The 23,798-nt window shown below is 37.6% G+C and overlaps 3 protein-coding genes across 8 annotated transcripts; 1 reads left to right on the top strand and 2 right to left on the bottom strand.

Annotated features, from left to right (window-relative positions):
* On the bottom strand, positions 1–8,226 carry LOC105456264 (hyccin). 3 transcript variants are annotated; one of them, XM_011700210.1, is made up of 9 exons: positions 7,915–8,226; positions 7,037–7,171; positions 6,553–6,678; positions 5,854–6,071; positions 5,621–5,767; positions 5,290–5,420; positions 5,054–5,170; positions 3,644–4,152; positions 2,614–2,730 (listed from the first exon to the last, which is right to left on the bottom strand). In XM_011700210.1, exons 1-9 carry the CDS (start codon positions 8,062–8,064, stop codon positions 2,707–2,709), a joined length of 1,557 nt encoding a protein of 518 aa, XP_011698512.1. In that variant the 5' UTR covers positions 8,065–8,226; the 3' UTR covers positions 2,614–2,706. The 3 variants fall into 3 exon arrangements, with proteins under 3 accessions (XP_011698503.1, XP_011698521.1, XP_011698512.1); XM_011700201.1 differs by lacking the exon at positions 3,644–4,152 and having other exon boundaries at positions 1–2,730; positions 7,915–8,211; XM_011700219.1 differs by lacking the exons at positions 3,644–4,152; positions 7,915–8,226 and adding an exon at positions 7,664–7,782 and having other exon boundaries at positions 1–2,730.
* Positions 8,227–9,430: 1,204 nt separating this feature from the next.
* LOC105456253 (PX domain-containing protein kinase-like protein) lies at positions 9,431–15,654 on the top strand. 3 transcript variants are annotated; one of them, XM_011700179.1, is made up of 9 exons: positions 9,431–9,961; positions 10,417–10,605; positions 10,696–10,792; positions 11,755–12,179; positions 12,270–12,446; positions 12,616–13,026; positions 13,129–13,285; positions 13,360–13,404; positions 13,738–13,830. In XM_011700179.1, exons 1-8 carry the CDS (start codon positions 9,860–9,862, stop codon positions 13,374–13,376), a joined length of 1,575 nt encoding a protein of 524 aa, XP_011698481.1. In that variant the 5' UTR covers positions 9,431–9,859; the 3' UTR covers positions 13,377–13,404; positions 13,738–13,830. The 3 variants fall into 3 exon arrangements, with proteins under 3 accessions (XP_011698481.1, XP_011698472.1, XP_011698489.1); XM_011700170.1 differs by lacking the exon at positions 13,360–13,404 and having other exon boundaries at positions 9,433–9,961; positions 13,738–15,654; XM_011700187.1 differs by lacking the exon at positions 13,360–13,404 and having other exon boundaries at positions 9,873–9,961; positions 10,417–10,558; positions 13,738–15,654.
* A 451-nt stretch (positions 15,655–16,105) lies between these two features.
* LOC105456242 (tafazzin homolog) lies at positions 16,106–23,713 on the bottom strand. Of its 2 annotated transcripts, XM_011700149.1 has the most exons (5): positions 23,440–23,712; positions 19,847–19,975; positions 18,580–18,823; positions 17,701–17,955; positions 16,106–17,598 (listed from the first exon to the last, which is right to left on the bottom strand). In XM_011700149.1, exons 1-5 carry the CDS (start codon positions 23,552–23,554, stop codon positions 17,556–17,558), a joined length of 786 nt encoding a protein of 261 aa, XP_011698451.1. In that variant the 5' UTR covers positions 23,555–23,712; the 3' UTR covers positions 16,106–17,555. The 2 variants fall into 2 exon arrangements, with proteins under 2 accessions (XP_011698451.1, XP_011698459.1); XM_011700157.1 differs by lacking the exon at positions 19,847–19,975 and having other exon boundaries at positions 23,440–23,713.
* Between the last annotated feature and the right edge of the window lie 85 nt (positions 23,714–23,798).

Genomic DNA, 23,798 nt, shown 5'->3' with positions numbered 1-23,798 from the left:
TTTATAATTCAAAAAACGTTTTTAAAACAGTTTTATTTAAATAATACAAAGATAAACGTGGAAGGTAAATTTGCAGATGTTCCTGCATGAAAATAATTAGATATGTGTATCGGTCGTATTTCAAACGGTACTCTCTATCACATTGAATAAAAGAAATTATTGTAAAGGGTCGTAAATAAAATAACGGCATTTACCTTTGTCGTTGCCATCATCAACTTTTCCAAATAACTTCAATGTATTTTTACAATCCATGTTATACTTTAATTAATACAATATAGGCCATAGAGTAATTAATCACTGACCTTCAAACAAGCATTGACTCCGTTTTGTTCATGATATATTTCACAATTTCGGAACATTTCGATCTATTTTTAACAAATGCAATTCACAATATATTACGATTCTTTTACATTTGAATCAAACTTTCTTCTCTCGTCTCTATACACAATTAGTTTTTTTTTTTAATAATATTTACACATTAATAGTTTAGTACAACTCTGTGTGAATTCAGAACGTGCATAAAGAAATGGGAATTGATTATAGTGCCCTTTGAGGAGAATTTATTGAATTAACTTCTCCTCGGCGAAACTTTAAAGGGAGAGCTAATTATCACATGAAGTAGCGTAGCGGTTCTGCAGTCTTTGGCGTATCTCTCTTTCATTTGCCAACTTTACGTCTATATTTGTACATCTCTTCTAAAAAGAAATGCGCAAAGACATGCAAAATGAGAAGTTGGGCTTTGAAGATTTTAAATATAGATCAATACCTTTTTATATGTGTGTTCTCGACACACGCGTTAATTTGTAAAAATCCTAAATTCTTTTTGTGCAAAAATTCGAAAATCCTGAAAGACGTGACTCTCTTTTGCTACTTGTCATTTTTATGTTATTTTTTATGTTTAATCAAATTAAGCTAAAGAGTTTAGAGAATTAATTGTGTCACATTGATCTCACACACGAAGAGATCGCATCTTGACCGAGCGTTTAAACGCAAATCATAGAATCCGTAGAATAAAATGTTAGATAGACTAACTATAGAAATTTAACTTATTTAACTCATTATATCCATGGATATAAAGAACTTGATGTTTATTGAAAAAATACGTATCTACGTTTTCTATCCAATTCCCATTTTTCCATGCACGGATGACAGTTTTACTGATTAGTCGACCATTTTCAACGTGGGTCGACGTTCACGTGAGAATAAAATCGCTCTTTATATTTGAATTTCGTAATTATTTTCAACAATCACATATATATCGTATATACATATATCAATGTTTATATTAATATTATTATATATCAACTATTATTTGCAAAAACAGATAATTTGTCATGAATCCTCAATATCATACTAGAACAATTATGACAAAATTAATAGGAGGTGTCTATTATTCAACCCAGATATGCCCTATACTCTATATATAGGTACCTATTCATCCTGTTTATAATTAAGTGACATCGCAGCTTTGTTTGTAACAACGTTTTTTCCCTTTTCCTCATCCTCCTCTCCACTTTTCGTTTTATGCTGCATTTGTGGCAATATTGTAATGGTATCTTTGGACACAAATTTATTACTTATATACTTGGAACCATAGAGAAAGGCTCGCTACAACTACATCAAGGCACACATCTGGGTCAAACATAAATATATATCCATATGTATTGCATTATGATAATACTCGTTTCCCCCCACCCCCGATTGTAATGATCTATAATCTCTAGGAGTGAAACTCGATAACTGTATCTGGATAAAGAGGTATTACAATATCATACGACGACGTATTTATAAAATATATGGAATAAATTATAGATTTCGTTACAAAAATTAGTCAATATGCACCGAATATGCACAAAAACACTTAACGAAACAACCGTGTACCTTTATAGTTCATATTGTTCCCCTCTCCCATTTTTTATGCTTACCACGGAGATCAGTAGAATAATGGACTGACTAAAATTGCTACATGTCAAGAAAAATATACGATCCTTATAAGTATCGCAATGCAGGTGGTAATATACATGCATCCTTGTTGAGAAAATAGTGCGCGTGATCTTAAATAATTCTAGGAAAAGGCAACGTGTACACATTATACATGGATTTAACAAGATTTTGCTAGATGGAAGAGAACGGCTTATTTGCTTAATATACTCAGCCCATTACTATTTTTATGTATTCCCCTTGTAGACTTTTATCATTAAACAGAGCTGATTTGGATAGACGAACCAATAGACTCCGTTTCATTGTGTGCCCTTAAATTAAGAGAATTTTCCATATTACTACCATCGGTAACGTCACTACTTAACGCCAGTCTCTCGCCGTCGATCAACGCCACGTTAGGATCTATTATGATCGTATTATTTTCTACATTATTTTTCTTTCGGATCGCACATCCGTTAACATTTGCATCGATTTCCGCCTGCTGCTCACTATTTGTCATCGATAAATTTCCTTTAATGCTCTCCTTCGACGTCGCCTGAGAGGCGAGCTTCTTCTCCTTTTCGAACAACGCGACGTGAGCATTTTTCGTTACCTTCCCCTCCTTCTCCTTAGGTTTCTTCCCGAGCACAGGGAAATTCGCAATCTTCGAAGCAGTCTTTTGATCCTTTGATTGTCTCATGGAACCAATGCGGTTCGGCTCTGTTGATTCTGGTTCCTCTATGATTGACACCAGGTTACCTTTACCCTCTCCGGTAGTGTCATCTTTTATAACTTGTATTGGTATGTCATCTGAAGGCAAAAGAAAACGGTTTCTGTATTATAAGAAAAGAAACTTTTATCGCCAAGTTGGAGTTGACAATAATAAAAGCGATATTGAAGTTTAACAAGCAGCTCAGAGGCAAGGAACATATATATATATATATATATATTGCATGATTCGTTTAAATTACACATGAAATGTGTATGCCATAGATACAATTTGTTTATATTCGCCTAGAATAGAATATAAAAATTGAACATTTAAATAGCATATCAATTGCACTGTGCGTATGCAATAGAGGGAAAACAATTTTTTAATCTTGACAAAGAAAGAGAACAAGAGATATTTTTGCAAAATTTGTGTAACCAATATCACATTCGTTTTCCTTCTATCAATTATATGTAATAATACACAGATATGTAAGTGGATTTTTGAAACATTTAAGGAACACATGTATGTGTAGAGAATATTATGTAACGTTATAGAGACAGAGAATGTACAGTGCAGAAACTTATAATATAATAAGGGGAAAAAAAGAGAAAGAGAGAGAGATTGCAAAAGTAATATTCAAGTGAGAGCAGTGAGAAACAGAGTAGTAGGGAAGGAAACATCGAATACATTTTCTAGTCGAGCAATATACTTGAAATTCTTGGTGCGGGAAGATAAATGTGCCATGTCGACATGCATGTTTTCCAGTCATGCGCTGGTTTCTGTTTAGATTTTGTTTTATGCGTATGTCTCATTATAGCTGGGAGTGGTATTTCTGAAAGGAATACATCCACGAGTCACATGAATTATTATAAGTCAACAACACATTCCTGCGTGTGCGCTAGTGTTTTATACCAAATGAAAAATATATAATCGCAAGTTTGATGGGGAATTATAGCGTGATGAGAGATTTACGCCATTACTCCTACGGTGTTGTAACTGGAGTGATAATACCATGTGTTTTGACGAGAGTGCGGCAGTGGCATAATATTGCATTGATCTACTACTGTTGCCTTCTGTATATACATTTTCCACCGATTCACGAATGATCTCTCCCAGAGCCTGTTCCTCTAACAAGCTATACAGATGCGCGTTAGCGGCTGCCAATCTGTCGTCGGGGAAAGTGGAGTCGCACATTACGTTACTATTTTTCCGACTTTTCTGACCGATATCGTCCTTATTGTCGACCGTTCTCTTTGACTGCTGATCTTTGCTCTTTTTGGGAGAGGACTTTATCGGCGAGCTTTGGCTGCTGCTGCATACACTTCCACGTCTAGAACTTTCCAATGAGGAGGAAGCCTGCGCCTTCCCTACGCCCGTGTCCCTCTTATCGACCGAATTTGGAAGTGCGTGCTTCCAATGCCATGGACGACGTTTGTGGCTGCCCGATACTGCCGGTCGCTGTTGCTTCTCGGCTTGACAATTGCTCAATTCGACCGCAAATAACTTCTCATCCAGATCGTCTAATGACATAGACGCGCAATCCACATTTGTTTGGACTTTTTATATTACTCTCTAACTAATACATATTTTAAACTTTTACACTGTGCGAATTTGGTTCAACATTTTCATATATTTCATTATTTATAATGACATATTATATTTTACGATTTGCGATTTATTAATGAAATCAAACAATACAGATGAAGGGGGGAGGGAACATGAATAGTACATTGTATGTGATTTTTCCAAAAATGTGTGCAGTTAATGTATCAATATATTTGCTTGTTTTGGGCTAACTATTCATTCATGGAACAAAAAAAAAACGTTTTTAATTCAGCAATAATTTCATAAAACTTAGAGGGATGTCACATGCAAGCTTGGACCTAAAAGTACTCGACACATTCATGTCCATGCATATATCCGCTGGTGTATTATTTATGTTTGTTGTATATATCGGGGCTTGTGTAAGAGAGATAGCTAATTAATTATTAAACACACACAATTTCATTTATACGTGTTAGCTATTTTAATGGAAAACATAGCTATGATGTTAACACTGTTAATACTGTTAGTATTTTAGCACCTTTATTCACCAGAAATATTCGCCAATGTACAAACTTGCGTAAAACACAATAATTATATGTAAAACAATAATTATTTAATTTGGAGCGTATAATTTCATATAACATGAATTTTTCATTAGTGCCAGATAAGAAAATTAATAGAAATGAATATATAAATATATTGTTATTGCGTAATAAATTTCGATAAATGTAATAGTATTTGTGTATTTCCTTGAAAAATGATTACTACAATTTTATTTTTCGTTATTATTTCTGTCTCTACATTTACTCTTTTTTACATGTCGTCGTAATAAGATTAATGCTTTATAATAAATATAAACAAAATATATAAACATACCTGGTAATTTCTTAGTACGGAAGGAAGCGTTTGTGATCATAGACTTTGAAACGGTTGGTGTAGTAGTTGCTGGGGACAATGCAACACTAATTCCAATTGGTCCATCGCTCGGTTGACCTGAATAAACAATAAAAGTGATTACAAAAGATCTTTACGTAACATATCTTACTTTCACAATTAGCTTATTGTTAGTTAAATAGTACAAGCATTACGTCTGTCCCTACAGTGGGAATTACCTGGTGCTCCAGAACTGGCAGAGTTGCGTATTGCGTTGGTAACTAACATTACATTTGGATACGCTTCGTAACACGCTCTGTTATGAATATCTTCTATAGCTTGATTTCCTACATACCAGCATTCGTTATACCTACAAAAACAAGGACATTACGTTTATATATGAAGGAATATATGTCTATATAAAAAAATGCAACACTAGCAAATTAATTCAAATGTTATTATGATTTGACAAAGTCGAATGTGTTAATTAAGTATGTAATAAGAAAGATGTAGAAAAACCGAAATGCTGTAAAAATGCTGTTAAATTCGCAAAATGCATAAATTACATACATGGCAAAATATACAGCATGCAAGAATTCCAAGAGAAATTGGCTGGATACTGGTATACGTGGTAAAAGCCTTGGAACAAAGCTAGACTCACTGCCGTATGAGGAACGTTGATGATGTCCCGGTTTCATAAATCCTTGAGTAACAAGTCTGCAACAGAGGGAAAGCATTGCATTGCGATCGAAAATAAAAATAAGCGACCTTCGCACAGCCGAGAATTACAGTACAGAACTTACTTTGTTGCAACCTTGCACAATTGTTCCATAGCAAATTTATTTATATATCCAAGCTGTTGATTATAAATAAAAAGTAGGGCTGTCATAACTTTCAATCTATTTTGCGCGTTTAACGTTTCTACTTGCTGCAACGGACCCCAGCTCACGAGTTTCGAGTTACACTCTTCAAAACGACGTACTGCGCTTTCGGTCAGTGAGGCTGGCGCTAGACTCGCAGGCTGTTTCAAGAAATATATTACAATGAATAATTATGAAATCTAACAATTTATAGTAATAATGTAAGATAATTTGGAAAATATATTTTTGTATTCTTAGCAGAATTCTCTTTCAATAATATTATTTATACAAATTAAAAATATTTCTGTATTAAATATTATATTTATGAAGTCGCAAATTTTACAGTAAGATACTCGCTTAACTCCATTCAACGCTAATAAACTAACGCTCAGTAAAACGATATTTTTTCTGCAAATTCGAACTCGCTGTCGGTTCCAATTTACTAAAATGATATGCTAGCGCAATATGATACGTTCAAGTGTCCGATAATACCTAAGCAAAGCGCTAGTGCTGTAAGTTTTAGAAACTTAAGTCATCTGAATATTACTCTTATTGCACATCTATAAAATGTCTATGATTACTTAAGCATTTATACCTATTTCCAGATATGCATATCAAATATAAATATATGTGCCAACATACCTCATGATATATGGATAACATAGCAAGGGATGGTAATCTAAATGAGATCGCTTTTTGTTGTCCTGATTTATCGACCACCTCTAGATTATATAATCCAATCAATAGAGTCTCAAGGGAGCGACAACTCTGAAAATTAGATATTATTAACAAATGTACCGTTTGAATTTATTTATAAAATTTACTATAATTTGTCAAGAATACTTTTTCATGAGAATTATAATATAAGAAAAAAATTAATCTAGATTAATCTAGATCCATACAACTTTGTAATTCCATGACAATAAGGTAACACAAAATATTAGTTTATTTGTCATGTAGATTACATATCGTTTGCATTACATAATTCTGGTTAAGTATCAATTATACATCCATGACTGGCATAAAACATGATTGACAAATGACATGAGGTAAAAAGTAAACTGATAGGACATTATTATCTAATTATCTACGCTATCCTTATTATCAATAAAAGTACAAGTCTTACCTTGATATCACCATGTGCAGCAGAATTTAGATAAATATATATTAGCGTTGGTAGAAATTGCAGAGTGAACCTTTGTAACTCTATTTCCCGAGACCGATAAAAGTTGTACAATTGGTTACACACTTCGTCCATTAACTGTAACAATAATATAATATTAAAAAAAACGTATCTAATTTTAAATATTTTTTATAATGACAGTAGCATGCGTCCTTTTGATAAATACAATCGTTGATATATTCTATTATTTACAAATAATGTTAATTAAAGATTTGTTTTTTTTATTGCTGCGCTGGCTTGTAATAAAACTTTCCTTCTTGCTTTCGCTAAATTTTAAACATGTAACTGGAACTAAATTCCAAAATGTTGCTTTTGAAGAAAATTTTACTAAAAAAGCTACAGTTTTCGTTACATATGCTATAGCTTTTTAGGAAAATTTTCCTCGAAAGCAACATTTTGGAATGCAGCCAAGATAACATAAAATCCAAAATCAAAATATAAAACGTCTTAAAGATATCTTTGTGAAAGACGTTTAAAAGATGTCTAAAAGATATCCCAATTTAGAATTTTATGTTATTGAGCTATTTCACAAGTAGAAAGGAGTGAATTAATTCAGCTATAAAAACAGACCTTCATTAAGAAATTATCTTTGATGACTCATACAAGTATATCTTTTTCTCACTGCGTGCCAACGATTATGGCCGATATTTTTTTTTTCTAAACAAGTGCACGATGTGTGATTCACCTAAGGTGCTGTCAATGCAGGGAATTCGATAGCAAACACAATCGCTTCCAAGAAATAGCAAGCACTGTCTCCGGGGAGACTAGAATTCCGCGTAAACAGAATGAACGCGTGTTCCCCCGCAGCGTTTGTATCATACCTCGCTGTACTTGGTGCGCTCCTCCAGGAGCATGTAGAGCGCCCGCACGATCTCATTGTCCTGCGAGAGCGTTCTGGCGAACATGTGCAGCTCCGACGGCGCGACGTCCTTGCAGTCGGCCAGCCACTCGCTTATCAGGCTCTCCGTCATTTTCGGCCGGACGTTCCTCGCCTTTGTCAACAAATCGGCTGCAGGGTCCTCTTACCGGCGGCGCCTCGGTGGAGTCTCGGCTTCGACTGCGACTCGCTGGCCGTCACCGTCGCGGGGGGGGACACGGGGCTCATCACACAGGCTTAACGTGGTGGGTAGTCGCGCGGTCGGTCGCGCGCGGCGCATCAAAGAGGAAGACGAGGACTTTTACCGCGCCAGGAGTCCGGTTTACATGCCGCGGGCCCGCGGCCTCCCGTCCCGTCCGCCGTTCGCCGACCCCGACCACCTGGAGGGCCCCACACCTGGGGCGCGAGTAGGCGACAAGTCGACGCGAGGCCCGCGCCGAGGTTATTCGCCCGCGCCGTCCAATCCCTTCGCTGCCGCTGGCAGCTGCCGCTGGCAACTCCGCACCAATTCCCAACTCCGACCAATCGCGTTACGCAGTCGCGTAATTATCGCGCAAACGAGCGAGCTCGGGCAAACCGCGGCACTCCGTCCCGACGAGGACGGCGGTCCATCGGAGGAGGAAGGTAGAGGAACAACACGCACTCCACACGACACGGATTCCAGGCACGGTTTCGGCCCAGCTGCTGCACCCCAGCTGCACCTGCACCTCCTAGCGCGCCGCAACTACCTGCTGTTCGATGCGCGCGACGGCAGCCAGCCGCGGCTCCGAAAGTCTCGCGTATCCGATCACCGGCGGCGGGCGACGAAGAGGCGATTTCAAGTGTAACGCTCCGAGAAATATATAATGTGTTACGCAACGTTGAATTAATCGACCAGAGCGAAGCTTCGAATCTTTCTCCGACCGACAGCCATGGCGTATGGACAGCCTGTAGATGCGCGTCCCCTGTTTAAAAACCAACACGGCTGCGCATTTGGCCTAAAGGTGGTGTTCAACGCGGTCTCCGATCTTTAAGCTTAAGATCGTTTCAATTTATAGATCTCGAGATACCAGCTGTTTGTACTTACGTACGATTTATTTCACTGGCAGAATGGATTTTCGGACAGAGCTTCCGATTATATTTTATATTTCAGATCAGAAGTGCTATCGTCTTGTTAGATGGACTTTTGGAACTGGACCTGTCAAACAATCTCGAACACGATCAGATCTTTTAAAGTGCCGTCCTAAGAATAGTACTCGCAGAATGAATTCAATGTGTCTTGTAATTAAGACAGTTCCAAGCACGATCTCTCGAGGTAAATAAAACATCGTTCATTTGGCCAGCTGGACAATTTTAAGGCAGGACGTCCCACGAATATCGGTACCTAGAATCCACCTGTCACCGAAGCCGATGGTGACGTCACGCTGGGTGACAAGTCGCTCCGCGCTCGGCGAGCGTCGTCGGGACTCGGCTTCGCTTCGCAGTTCGCGACGACGCGACACGAGTAGCTGCGACTGACTTCTCGGTACTTGATTGCGCGTCGGGGTGTTATCGCGACGGGGCGAGACGAAAGAGAGAGAGAGAGAGAGAGAGGGAGAGAAAGAGAGGTCCCCAACACATCACTCTCTCCCCTGGTACGTGCGTCGTCGGTGCGTGTGGTGAGTGGTCGCATAATACTGTGGCGTGGTGTCGTGTGTCGGAGGACCGCTGACATTGAAAGTATCCCTGCGATAAGTGGTGCCGCCGTCGCCGCCGCCGCCGCCGCCGTCGCCGCCGCCGTTGTCGTCGTGCGTTCGCCCGATGCTGAAATGAAGCAGAAGCGCGTCATGTATGGCGACGCGCGGAAACTGTGCGAGAGACGAACGCAATCGGCCCCGTACGGGCCCAGCCTCGCGTCGGACTAACGATCAATGGCTTTATTCGAGAAGAGATACACGAATAAAGTGCTGTTAGATGATACGGAGCAGCTGACGAGCGTCATCGAAAATGCGAGGACCATCGACGGGCATACGGTACGTTGAGCTCCCCCCCGGTATTATCCGCTCCCTCTTTCACTATCTCGCTCCTTCTCTGTCTCCCCCTTTTGTGTGTGTGTGTGTGTGTGTGTCTCTCTCTCTCTCTCTCTTTCTCTCTCCCCTTCTCGGATTATCCTGTAATCATCTCGACCTGTTTGTCTCTCGTTTAATTAAAACTGTCATTGTAGGAATTTTCCTCTGTACGTCCCGTTAAGATTAGTTATGCATGTGTCCATTGTGACGTTTGTTAGTTTGTACCACACACATACAACACACACACACACACACACACACACACACACACACACACACACACACATATATATATATATATACATTGTTTTTATGGTGTGCAGCCAACGTTGCACTTTTGAACTTCGTTTTCGCGTGCAGCCTCACTTTGTACCGTTGTGACACACACGCTGAGGAATTGTGTGATTTTGTACATTCAGGAATACGTAATCAAAACACAGAGAGGTCCACTTCCCGAGAGATCCTGGAGAGTGAGCAGACGTTACAATGACTTCGTACAGCTCAACGCAGCTCTGTCCGTATCTGGCTTCGACCTGCCACTACCGCCAAAAAGGATTATTGGTAACATGGAGCCAGACTTTATAGCTCAGCGACAAATAGCACTGCAGGTTCAACCTAATACAACAATGCTCACTTTTAAATGCGTGCCGCATTTTGTGCGATACGATAAGTAGAAGATAATCCGCCTTTTATTGCAGAATTATCTAAACATAGTACTAATGAATCCTATACTGGCATCTTCGCTTCCCATGAAAAAGTTTTTAGACCCTGAGAATTACACTGCACCGTTACATGGTAAGCCGATTGCTCGCTACTTAAAAAGATTATTGTGGACAGGTGTTAAAGGGATTGAAGCATAATCTACAATCTGTGCTCTTTGCTCCCTGTTTCTTGCTTCTTGTCACTTTTTATCACTCTTGCCTTTTTGCCTCTTATATCCTGATCCACTTTCGGCCGGGATAAAAGTTGACGAACTTTGGAAGAGACAGGAAACACATGATAAGAAATACGATTGCCGATAAAACGATCGACAAAGAGATAAAAAGCAAGATGAAAACAGGAAGCAGAGAGCACATTGTACAAGGTATCCAGCGATCCTTGAATATCCTTGAATCGTGAAATTATTATGGAATTTAATGTATCCTGGAAAATTTCTGGAAAACCCCTAGACTTTCGGGATTGATCTGGAATTTTTGTCATTCTTTTATTCTAAAAAAATCGACCCGTAAAAAAAGAAAGTAATAAAAAATATTTGCAAGGCGGATGTAAGAACTATGCCGATTATACAGGTCGATTATACATGTATTAGTAACGTCGTTTTTTGGAAAAGTTCATGTTTTATAAGTTCTCCCTTAAAGATGCAATAAGGCAAGCAATTTGTAAAGTAACAAATAATATTGTTGTAAATTTGCGTTTTAATTGATTCGTCGTATAGAATCCTAATTTGAATACAAAACATAATATTAAGCAAATCAATGAAAATTAATCGACCTGGAAAAAAACCAGAATTTTTATCTAGAATGTTTTGGAATTATCCTTAAATTGGCTAGCCACATATTGCTGGACACCATGTTGTAGATCCATCTCAAGCATATTACTTATAAAGATGCAATATGTAATGTTATTCAATGAGTTGATCTGATTAAGATCCCTCATGTATATTGACACAAAGGAATCTTTTCAACAATTATTAAGATTTGTTTCTGGATGTTACATGCAAGCGAACGTGCGAAATGAATATTATTCGTCTTTTCTAGAAATCGCACTGCAACAAGTGTCATTAGCATTACGCAGCGATGCCAATTTCGAAGTATGCAAGCCCATCCCCGATATGGGATGGCGATTGAGGAAGCATTATTATACTGTGAAAAATCGTCAAAATCCGAAGCAGGAACTTCTGCTTGCCTGGGTCGAGTTCGGCCCCGATAAGCATTTACAAGATAAAGATATACAGGGGGTTTTCAAGACCCTAGGCTCTCTACGACACACTTACATCGAACCAATAGTACACCAGCATGTTACAGACAACGGGGCACTAACGATAAGAAATTTCTATGCGGCAGGCACATTACGTGACGTTCTATGCATTACTAAGCCTAAGCAGCCGTTCATAAAGAAATATGGAAATCCGAAACAAATAAAAGCGTTAACAGTACAAGAAATTGCCACATACGGTTATCAGGTTAATAATTTTTTTTGTTGTTGCACACAAAAATATATTATAACGAGATACCTTGAGAGATTATTCTTGGATTAACGATATGATTTGTAGATATTAGAGGCTCTAGGATTCCTTCATGAAAAAGGATTACCTTACGGACATTTACACACCGGCAATGTTCTTTTAACACCAAGATGCGCTAAATTGTTGGATATAGAAAATGGACTCCTAGGCTTACCGGCGTTTTACCGGCCTTACGTGGTTCAAAGGCGCAAATTACATGCCACGGTAATATATGGATACAATAATATATATACTTACTCCATATAATTAGTAATTAAATAACAAAGCGATAATTAAATAAAAAAGCGATTATATTAATTTTTCAATTCTCACAAATATTCTGTCCGTGTGAATGTTTCTTTATATTTATTGTTTGATACGTTTTTCTTAACAGACTCAGGTTGATGTATACTCATTTGGACATGTTTTGTACGAAATGACGTTCGGACGACCACTTTTGGAGGCAACGTGCTCCGATTTACCGCATTGCGATGCGAATCTAAAAAATTTGCTGGAGGTTATCCTATCGCCGGAAGCTTTGAAACAGGATCTGCCAACGGTGGTGCGACTGTTGGAACACCCATTCTTCGAATCGGCGAGGCGCGCTGCATTGGCGATTGGCACTGCGGAGAAGCCGTACTTTAAATTGAGTAATCATTTGAAGGAGGCTCTGCAAGAAGCTGTAAACAAAGCCGAGCAACGACTGCGCGATGAACAGAAAGTCGCCCGACATCAGAAGAGGCTTGTCAAGGTTCAAGAAATGATGAGCTCAGAAGAAGAAATGAAAAAGCGAAAGCATAAACTGGTGGGTACAAGCATAAAGTAGAAGTAGAAAGGAGCTTAGAATGAAAAATTATTATTTATTGGATACAAATCTCATTTTTCGATCGTTATATTCTGTCTGCAGAAGAAAGAGCAGAGATTGGCACAAGAACAACGTTCTTCCTCGCAGCTGGGTACGAACGGGACGAAGCAAATAAATGGTAAGAGCCCAGAGCGTTCGGACAGCCCAACAAGTACTTCCACGGCCACCAGCGTTGGAACGTTGACTCCTCCATCGCTTCGTAAGTCATAATGCTCTTCGTTGCTAATGTCGTCAGTGCTAATTGACATTTACGTTTCTACATCTCTTGATTAGCTGGGCACAAAAGTTGATGGCGCGTACTGAGGTCATTCCTTTCACGTAGGTCATTCGAGCATTCAGGTCTTTTTAATGTCTCTAACGAAATCTTCACGGTTATCCTTTTTTTTTTCATTTTGTAAGATTTTTTCTCATCACTTACTTTGTAGGTTTTCCGTGTAAAACGTATTTTTTTTTTTATGACTTTCTCACAATTACACCCTTAGCTTATCTTGTGCATACTATATATTTTTAGATCTCTTGTTGTTGTCTATAGTATATGGTTGTCATCTCTAATTAGCTATGTAGCCTCTCATTTCCTTAAAGAGATAAATTAGAAAATTTGTTTTGTGCTAATGCTACGAAGTCTGTTATTTTGATTTTTTTCCACTAAAGGTTCTGTGGAAATTACGCAAGCAAATGCAGTTCCTGGGAAAGGTGTTCCACCGCCACCTTCGTTGCCACCGCCATGTGAAGCATCCGGTAGTGCGTCGAATAGTGTATCAAACTCATCGAATGATCGTGCTGCTTTACTCGGAAGTATTTGTAATTTTGACAAGACTAGACTGCGAAGGATTACAAATGGACATCGTTAGAAACATTAGGTATATAGATGACAAAAAGAAGTCACGCAGATTTACTTACAAATCTGACGTCACTGCTGTGCAATGTTGAACAAAGAACTTCCCTTGCTTGATTAGGACGAGATAACGTACCTGTAGATTATTACGGACGCTAAGGTTGTCTGGATGATAGCTGTATCGTGCTTCTTGCGACTCCTAATGATACCGAATATTATTTCTCCTCGATCGCGACACTTGCATTTTACGAATTTTTAAAATTTCGACATCTTGTTTATTGACGCTCGCTACGTGGACAAGATTTTTAGCTAAAAGCAAAATTATATTAAGAGTATACTATATTAAATTTGTGATATATATATATATTATGATCGATATTAGTCCCGATATTGGCCTATACTCTGCGTTTTTACGAAACATAATGCAACGCTTGCTTCGTCTATATATTAGATCTGCCGTCCAGGAATCAGCCTAAACGTACAGAACAACCAATCAAAATATCAATTGCTTTAGAAAATTTGACATCTTTACGAGTCGTCTCATATCATGTTCTTTCCATATATATGTGTATACACTAGAAATTACATAATTTAAAAAATATTGTACAATATAATAGTATACAATTGTACATTGTCTAATTTACGGAACACGTGCGTACAGTAATTGTGCTGGGAGCAATTTGAAACATTTTTTAAATTTTATTTCGATTGACTTTTATGACTGCTTGACTGTGTAAATCAAGGCTATACATTCACGATACAATTATTCGAGAAATTCTCAATTTTCTAGTCCAACATATCTTCTTCTTATACAGTTAAATAGCATTATAGAATTTTGTAACATCTTGTTTAACGCGGGCCAAGTTTCGCGATCGATTTTATATTATTGTTGAGGTCAGGTCTTATTTTTCTTTTTCTATATACATGTAATATATCAAATTTGTTTGAAGGAAAAAAAAATGAAAAAGGCAGTGATATAATGGAGTGATAGCATGTACACGTATGTATATTAAGTAAAGTTTCTCTCGTTATACTCATCTACTGTTCTGTCTATTCAAAGTTTATGACATACATAATATATATAAAATTACATAGTTCTCGTTCGTGTTCGTACGGTACAATGCGAGGATCGTACGCGGCTTTTGTATCGCTCCGCCAAGACCGGAATGTGTCCAGTTATTACAAATTAAAAATGTGCCAAGGGGATACGCGGTCTTCGTGTTGATAGATAATATGATACCAGCAGTTGTGTAGGGCATAGCGTAATCTATTTCTATATGTCGGCAACAGTCAAGTGTATGTCCTGTATAATCAATTTGTGGATTATAACGAAAACTGTAATATATAATCACACCTTTTAATATACTTATCACTGTCTTAGATGTATATGGCAACTGTATAATTACGATTCATGGAATATGACTTCTGGCACGGATGACGATGATAATAATTCAAAAGGCATATAGATAATAAAGTAGAAATAAAGACTATATTTATCTCTACTGTTCAGGATATCTATTACATCAGTATCGGCTTCCAAAAGGTTGTCTACATATGTACACTCAAGAGTATAAGAGAGTAAGCTCTTGTAATTTCATGAAATTTTACGTTCGGAATCTACGCAATGAAATCTTGCAGGAAAAATATCGTGACATTACCAGAGTTTATAATATAATGTAATTTGATAATGTAGATATTTTTTTGAAAAAAAAAAAAAACACGTTGGGCCGAAGATAGATATAGATTAAACGTTTATCGGCAACAAAAATACTATTCTTTTACGATGATAAATTGCGTTTATGCACATAGTGATAAAATTTTCAGAATCGATGACTAACGAACTCTCAAAGAGCTCGTTACCTTTGTAATTGGCATTGAATTTTTATGCGTTACTTTAGATTACCCTTTGCAGAGTCATTGCCTTACACATTTGTAAACAGAGGTAGTGTACATAGCATGCAGAAATCGTGTAGAAAACCTTACGTATCTCTAGGGAAGGGAACAAATTTTACGTTTAACTGTTAAGAGAAATGTCAAAACGATAAAACAAACAAGACAGTTTTATTTCAGACGATAGAGAAAGACGATATTTTAATACTTAATAATATATTCAACAAGTATATGATACATATATAAATTTATCACGTTCGAATAGCCCAAAAAATTTTGATAGCAGTCCGTGTGTATAGTATAAAAGTATATGTATTCAACATTGTGTATATATACGCACACGCACGGGAGCGTACATAGATATGCGATTGTCATAATAACAGCTGTTGTAACGACTTAAATATATCGCAATAAATATCCAAAAAACAATCATGCATCATCGGCGAACAAATACATTGGTTTTTTCTTCTTTCACAGCTATCATGGTAAAAAAATGTATTTCCCGTCCATGCTGCATCCATGCTTTTCAAAAGAGTTTTTATGCAAATTATAAAATTACAACTTTTCTCTCTCTCTCTCTCTCTCTCTCTCTCTCGCAAATGATAAGCGAATGTTCCACGCTGTGCATTAGTTGTAATGGTCGTCTATCTTAACTGCAAACGTGAAAGTCTATTACGCGTGTCTCCTAGCAAAACGGAGTATAAATTGGTTAATTGGCACGGTGCTTGTAACGATAGGCGCGAAACATATAATCAATGATGGCCAAGTGTGCGCATTACTCGCGCTAATAGCGACATCTTAGATCTTCAAAATAATGAATGAGTTACTGGCACGATTTTTTGTAATTACGTTATTAAACCTCGGTTGCGATTACGTAGTCTCCGCTTGTACTATCAAAATTTTTATTGACAATCATCATAAAATCATGATTAGCATTATAATTATTCGTACTATGTACATATGTAATATACATATACAAGAAATCTTCTACTTTTGCGCGCGAGAAGTGAGACATCCTGTATATAGATATTTATAAATTATTGTACAAGGCGGTATAGACGTTATCCAAGAAATACACGACTCTCCGAGAAGGAATATATGTAAATATATTGGAGCAAAATGTATCGAAAGCTCTTGTGCACTCTTCCTTCGCTGGAAATCTTCAAAATTATAATCAATTTTATATTCTATATTATATTTTTATATATAAATTTGTTCATCGTCACTATTTTTACAAATTATTAATTATTAATATAAACATTAAAATCTCTGTAGTGAAATCAACAGGAATCACACATGATAAAAATTAATTTTATTACTAGTCTATAGTACTTGAAACTAATAAATAAAAAATAAATCTCATGTTACAGATTATTAAATTTCAATAGATTTCAATTTTATGTTCACCGAATATGTAAAACTGTGGAAGCAAGTGCGTAACTTTTACATTCTATGTAGGCATATCGATCTCTCGGAGAGTTACGAGGAATAATTTAAAAAAACCAATGGAAACGCCATAACTCGCAGTATGACTTCTTATACAATTGATGCTTACATTACGATATTTAATATTGTCAAAAATACTATTATAATACGAATATACGCATTCAAAAGGAAACTGATCTCGCACACATTTACGTTTACATACAAATCTCACTTTTGCTGACATATCAATTTCTTTTTATAATTTTTTGGCAAATTAAGATTAGACGGAGAGATGATGACTGGAAAGGGATCATCTTCGTCATAACTTCGCTTCGTGAAGCTTTTCCGTTGCTGCTTTCAATCTGAAAATATGTTTAAATATGTTTTCGCTTTCTTTGCTTTGCAATGTTCCTTCGAAACATTATTCAATAAACGCTCGAAATATTAATTTAATTTAACGCTACCTTATAAGCTCTTCCTGAATGTGATCAGTTATCGCTTTTCGCGCTTCCATCTCGCTCGCTTGCGACTCGCGCAATTCGGCCAGCAGTCCGCTTAAATCTATGGGCTCGCCGTAATTCATGGTAACTCTTTTTCCCACTTTAAGCATGTACGGCGGCTCGTTGGGAAGTACTTCATCCATACCGAAATGACAGATAGGAATTACAATAGGCGTGACCGGCGATTCTAATATTAATCTACCCACGCCCCATTTCAACCTAAATATCAACAATATCATCGATTGTACATCCTCGCTGACTGTGATATATTACTAACGTGACTTCTGCAACACGCTCGTGTATACTCATCTCAAGCACTACTCTACTTAGAGTTTTAAAAAGTAATCTTCGCGATCTCCTCGAAATATTTTTTTTTCAAGAGAATAAGATAATATATTAATTTAATAATTCATTGTCATCAGAAATATATTCAATTTTTTATCTTCGTTAGCCAATTCAAAGTTTCAGAAATATAAATTACAGATATTTAATACATTTTTAAATACATTAAAATATTCACAGTGGTGGAGCAAATAGACAGAGAGAAATTTTATTTTCAAATTTACCCTAAAAATCATGTTAATCGTGGGACAACTTAATAGTATTTCGATGAATTCTATGTGAGTCTTACTATTTTATTTAATATATACTACAACAAATTTATTGTAGTGCACAAAAAAACAGAAAATCACATAAAATTTGTCGAAATACTATGTTATCCCATGATTAACATGATTTTCAGAGTAAATTTTAAAAGAAAATTCCCTCCGTGTACACTCCGGCAGAATTTTAGATAGCGTTATCAGGTCTCCGAACGAAAGATTGCGGAAAGCAAGTACGAACCTCATTTCTTCCTTAAGCATATTGACTTTTCCCTCAGGGAAGACGTGCACCCAATCGCCAAGAGCCAGCCTTTCGATGCAGAAATCCATGGCTTCCTGATACACGCCGTCGCCTCGGACGACGGGTATGCACTTGCCGAGCATGAAAAAGTAGGAATGCCAGACATTCGTGAAACAAATGTCATGCGCGGCGAGCGACCATCGCATCTTAGATCGGCTAAACCCGTGCCGGCAGTCCAGGGTCGCTAAATGAGTTCAGAGATTTTTCTGTCTTAAATTCTTTCATTCGATCGCATATCGGCGTCGTTCTGAGAAAGAAAAACACGTCTCAGAAGAGGAAGAAGGCGCATATAAAAGAATGTCGTGACTACAGAAAACTATCATTTGTCTCAAGAGAAGAAAAGAAAAAGAAAAAAAAACGAGTCCGCAAAAGAATGTGCTTTTGTTGCTTTTAATTATCGACGCATGCAATTAAAATGCCCGAGAACACAATGGAATCAAGAACAAAGATGATAAGATAATGAAGAATGTACGATAAACGGGGCATCGATAAACGAAGGCGCAGATAGGCACGCTTACTGTATCTCATTATTGTCAACTGGTGGACGCGCTTATCGTCATTGTTCTGCATTCACGGCTAATCGGTACCCGCAGCTTAATCGTTTCATCGTTATTATTTATCGTCATCGTTAATGCACGCTCCAAGATGAGATTATTGCGACTCGAGTAATTCAGAAGAGAAACAAATCTAATGCGTCAGCTATTTAAATAACTCAATTAAAAAATTAATCTAAAAATTTTAACTGAGTAATTTAATTTAAAAGATGACAATTTTTCCAGAGGGGCCAGATTTTAATCTAATCTCAACAACCGGATGCGCGTCGGTCCCCGACATCGTCGACGATGCGGCATTGTTTTGTCCTTACGTTTCATTGCGTCCGCGGCTCTAACTGCCCGCGACCCGGGATCGTAAAGAGTGCCTCGGAGCATGCTGTTTTATTAGGCGGCCAACGGACGCGGCACTTTACACCCCGCACGATTCGTACGTACGTTCGCGCGCGCACACGCGGCATTTTATTTTTCTCAATTTCTCGAGACGATAAATCAGCCGCGGCGCGGCGGCGCAACGCGCGGGGTCTTAAGGCCTGCGCGAGGCTGAGCGCGGGGAGGGGGCGGAGGACTGATGATATGTTATTATATGCGCAATGCCGAAAGGCATTTAACAAACGACGTGAAGGGGGGGGGGAGGAAAAAAGGAAGTCTCTTACCCCATATACCCGGATCGTCGAAGCAACTGTGATGATTCGACACGGTAATGAGCGGAACGTTTTTCGGCCGGAGGTCTAAGGCGCTCACGATAATGTGCTTGTTGTACACCGTCGTTTTGTTCAGCCATTCTTAAATGCAGAAGAGAAAGATTTTTTTTTTATTAGATTACGCCCAGACACAGAGAGAGAGCGGTATTCGGTCGCGGTACAGCGGAGTCCGAGGGAAGTGGTGCGCTTCGGTCCCTTGGATTCTTGACTTGACGCACGACGCGAAAAATCATTGGGGTTTAATCGGTGTCGCGCCCCTGTTAATTTGGGAGATTTAGGAAATTAGACCTTCGCCTGCAGACGCGCGCGATCAAAGATACTGTATACGCGGAAACGATCCTCTTTCAAAACCGCTCCGATTTCCATTGCCTTACGTCGCAAGTTATCTCGACGTTATCCGCTTCAATTATCTGCTGATCGTTTTTTTATGAATTTATGATCGTTTTAAATCAAGAGACGCAGTAGCGACTACTGCCAAGTATATTTTATCGCTACATGACGATCATTACATAAACAGACAGACGGACGGGGAGAGAGAGAGAGAGAGAGAAGGAATTTAATGATCGCTAATGCTATGATTAAGTTAACGATGGTTAATGCCTATGAATAAAAAGAGTAAGAGATTTTATCCCTTGAGAAACGTGCGAAATTTATGTATATTAAGTTGCCGTGCGTCGCAGAAGGCCTTTGTTGCAAGTCGGAAAGTATATGACTAACCTTTAGACCCACAACGTATGTAAATTGATAAACGTTTATACGTAAATGCATAAATTACCATAGTATTTGTCGAATTTTTTCTCAATAAGTAAAAAGGACAATGTAAGAAGAGATAAAACTTACGTACACAAGTATTATGTAATTTTTCGAGTGACTCGATAAAATTTTATTAAAATGACACAAATATCATGTATATAAATGCGAAAATAAAATCAATGTTATTATTGCACAATAAATAATTTATCGTGTGAAAATGTTATCAAAAAATAAGATATTTATTTGCGTAAAAAAAATTAAAAATAAACTTAACATAACTAAAAGTTTACATAAAAATAATTTTATTCATACTTATTTTCACCGATTGCAATTTATTTTTATAGAATTGCCCTAGTTTATCATATTGCAACTTAATTAAAAATATGTGGGTGTTCCGAAATTCTGGAACTAAAGTATCACAGTAAGAAAAAATAAGTTCTGAAGGTATTTGCTGTTTTTCATTTCAAGCAGTAATTTTTAAGATATAAAAGTTTTGAAACTGGCCAAGAATTGGAATTATTGTAATAAAATAATGACTTGTCTATATGTTACTTGATTGTAATTACTCAAATCTTATTCACATTTTCTATTAATATTATCATATGCAAATTAATAACAAAGTACGTATAGCGATATAATTCTGACAAAATAAATTTCTAACAGAAAGTTATCTTATTCATTTTGTTTATTATGTTAGTTTATTAATTACTGCTTATTAACAGCATTGACTAATGTGCAACAAATATTACATGCAAATATTACACTGACGTTACGCAATCTTTGCCTAATGCCTATGAAATGTGCGCTAAAGTATTTTCTTAGACGATTAATATTGTTATTGTACAATTTATTGTACAATTATAATTATACAATATTATTGATAATCCCTCTAAACAATTTAATATAATTCTCAGCATAACTTACGATCAAATTACGCAATAATTTAGCTAATTCTTCTTAGGAGTTTAACGTCGGACTTTGATCTTGTAATTAGCGACATGTATCAATTGTATTAGACAACATTTTTTCTAACGATAGTCAGTCGGTATTTCATCACCAGCAGCAAACCAAGCCATGATTTAATAAAGACGAATTCTATAAATTTTTAAACTGAATGATCATGTCATTTTCTTAAGTGCAGAAACAGCTATTATTAAGGTTATCATTCTACGTGTGACGAGCACTTTTTGATTTTTTAGCACCTTAGTTTCTTTTAAAAGATCATGTGATCAAAAGTGACCACTCAAGTTCCATTATTCAGCGTTAATTTAGATAACGTAATTTATTAATGCTAAGAATGAAATTAATCTTCATAAATTAGTACCTTGTTGCGCAGTAGTATACCCGCCGCAAACCAATATTTTCAAAGTTGCGCAATATGTTTCAAATAACTTTTTATTGACACAATATATTGCACAAATCAATATTACCTCCAAACGGACATATAATATTATGCAATATAAAATATCGTTCAATAATATGATCGCTCAGAGACTATCGACGCGCGAGTTATAGGCCGTCATTTAATCGTAATCTAGAATCGGTCGGTTTCAGAGTCATTTTCAAACTTTCTATAAAAATTTCTAGAGTTCTCAGAAGCTAATACTCAAAATGCAAAATAGTAAATTATCTTTATAAATTATTTTTTCAAAAAACTTTCTTACTGTAGTATTTCGACTCAAAAATTTCGGAACACCTCGTATCACTAATATGTAATTGTAATTTGATATAATAAAAAAAATATTTTTTATCCTCAACTCTTACTTTAAAATGAGATGCAACAAAAAAATGCATTTCAGCAATCTTGTGAATTATGTTCAGCTGTAATAATTTTTCTACTCGATTATTCAGCAATTCTGAATGCAAATATAATAATCTTAAAACTTGTACGCATATATTTATATCCGTTTATTCTAAACATTTTAACTTGAACATATAAAAATTTGAGAAAGAAGTATTGTTTCCATGTAACAAGTGGCATGCAAGAATCTGTAAATCACTGTTACGTTGCATGATGGATTGTTTTGCATGCTAAGTCCAAGATAATTCAAAACCAAGAGTGCCTTCTTTTTAGAACTTTAGTTATTTACTACTTTACACACAGTCGTAGAGAACGTATGTACATGAGAAACAGTTCATTCAGCAAGCAATAGCTACTGTAATTAACCACAATGATTGATGATGATACAATGACTTTGACCTCTTTCTCCCTCTTCCTCTCTCACTCTCTCTCTCTCTCTCTCTAGCAAAATAATATTGACAGATAAGGCTTACTTTCATCATCTTATATCGCGCAACTCGCGTAATTGCACGCGGACGCGTGATCGTACTGCATATACTCCACGGTACTTGCGATTCAATTTTTCTTTCCTCTCTTTAACAACGTCGACGTTTTCAGCACACTTAACCTTCATTATTCACACAATGCGGTATACGTGTCGCGAGACGATATAGGCGACCATGCTCCGGTATTTCCGGAGCGCACGGACGACGACGATCCAATCCTCCGTCAATGTCAATGAGACATGCCGTAGCGGGTGCTATTATATTTGTATTTAACCTTCGATCTCGCGGCCGAACGTGTGGCAATGGCTCTCGCGTGCATACGCGAAACGTAGACACGAAGGGGAATATTCGCACCGTCTAACCCGTGTCGCGCGGAATCAGACTCGGAACCACCACTCGGCGAACCGTACCGACTCGCACGCGATACCCATTTTTGGTGTCGCGTAGCGCTGATAAAATCCCGCGCGCGTGGACCGGCACGCGGGGAACACCGGACGTGCTCTTACCTATGATGATTTTCGAAAAAATGCCCACCGCTATGAAGGTTAAGTTACTCGCGATGTTCCACAGCCGGCTCGGGTTCCGTAGTTGCGGTATGATCCACTTGATGTCGTATACCATCGCGTCGACGGCCACTACCGTTCCCGACGACTGAGGAGAGCGGACGGCGACGCGGCGGTTGTCTGAACGATCGGGAAACGGCTTCCCCGCGATAGATCGTCCGGTCTTTCGTAACGCGCGGCAGCCATCTTCGTGGCGAGTCCGCGCGCCATGTTTCGCCGACGCGAGTCACGTGGCCGCGCGGGCGTAGCCGACGGCGGCCGATCGCGGCCGAGCGTGCAGCGCCGCGCCGCGTCGCGCCGTG

This window comes from Wasmannia auropunctata, unplaced genomic scaffold, assembly GCF_000956235.1.
Source record: "Wasmannia auropunctata unplaced genomic scaffold, wasmannia.A_1.0 LD336106.1, whole genome shotgun sequence".
In the NCBI taxonomy this organism is placed as follows: Eukaryota; Metazoa; Arthropoda; class Insecta; order Hymenoptera; family Formicidae; genus Wasmannia; species Wasmannia auropunctata.
Note: the sequence above shows the minus strand (reverse complement) of the source record. Positions and strands in the feature narration are given on the sequence as shown.

What these genes read in the sequence shown, in the direction of transcription:
- LOC105456264 (XM_011700210.1), bottom strand. Translation starts at nt 8,064, where the DNA reads ATGACGGAGAGCCTGATAAGCGAGTGGCTGGCCGACTGCAAGGACGTC. An exon ending in CATGCTGTATATTTTGCCAT is followed by an intron (nt 5,421 to 5,620) that starts GTATGTAATTTA and finishes TTGTTTTTGTAG; the next exon opens with GTATAACGAATGCTGGTATG. An exon ending in TGCCAGTTCTGGAGCACCAG is followed by an intron (nt 5,171 to 5,289) that starts GTAATTCCCACT and finishes TTGTTTATTCAG; the next exon opens with GTCAACCGAGCGATGGACCA.
- LOC105456253 (XM_011700170.1), top strand. Translation starts at nt 9,860, where the DNA reads ATGGCTTTATTCGAGAAGAGATACACGAATAAAGTGCTGTTAGATGAT. An exon ending in AAAAGCGAAAGCATAAACTG is followed by an intron (nt 13,027 to 13,128) that starts GTGGGTACAAGC and finishes TTCTGTCTGCAG; the next exon opens with AAGAAAGAGCAGAGATTGGC. An exon ending in GTTGACTCCTCCATCGCTTC is followed by an intron (nt 13,286 to 13,737) that starts GTAAGTCATAAT and finishes TTTCCACTAAAG; the next exon opens with GTTCTGTGGAAATTACGCAA.
- LOC105456242 (XM_011700149.1), bottom strand. Translation starts at nt 23,554, where the DNA reads ATGGTATACGACATCAAGTGGATCATACCGCAACTACGGAACCCGAGC. An exon ending in CGACGATCCGGGTATATGGG is followed by an intron (nt 18,824 to 19,846) that starts GTAAGAGACTTC and finishes GAACTCATTTAG; the next exon opens with CGACCCTGGACTGCCGGCAC. An exon ending in ATTCAGGAAGAGCTTATAAG is followed by an intron (nt 17,599 to 17,700) that starts GTAGCGTTAAAT and finishes ACATATTTTCAG; the next exon opens with ATTGAAAGCAGCAACGGAAA.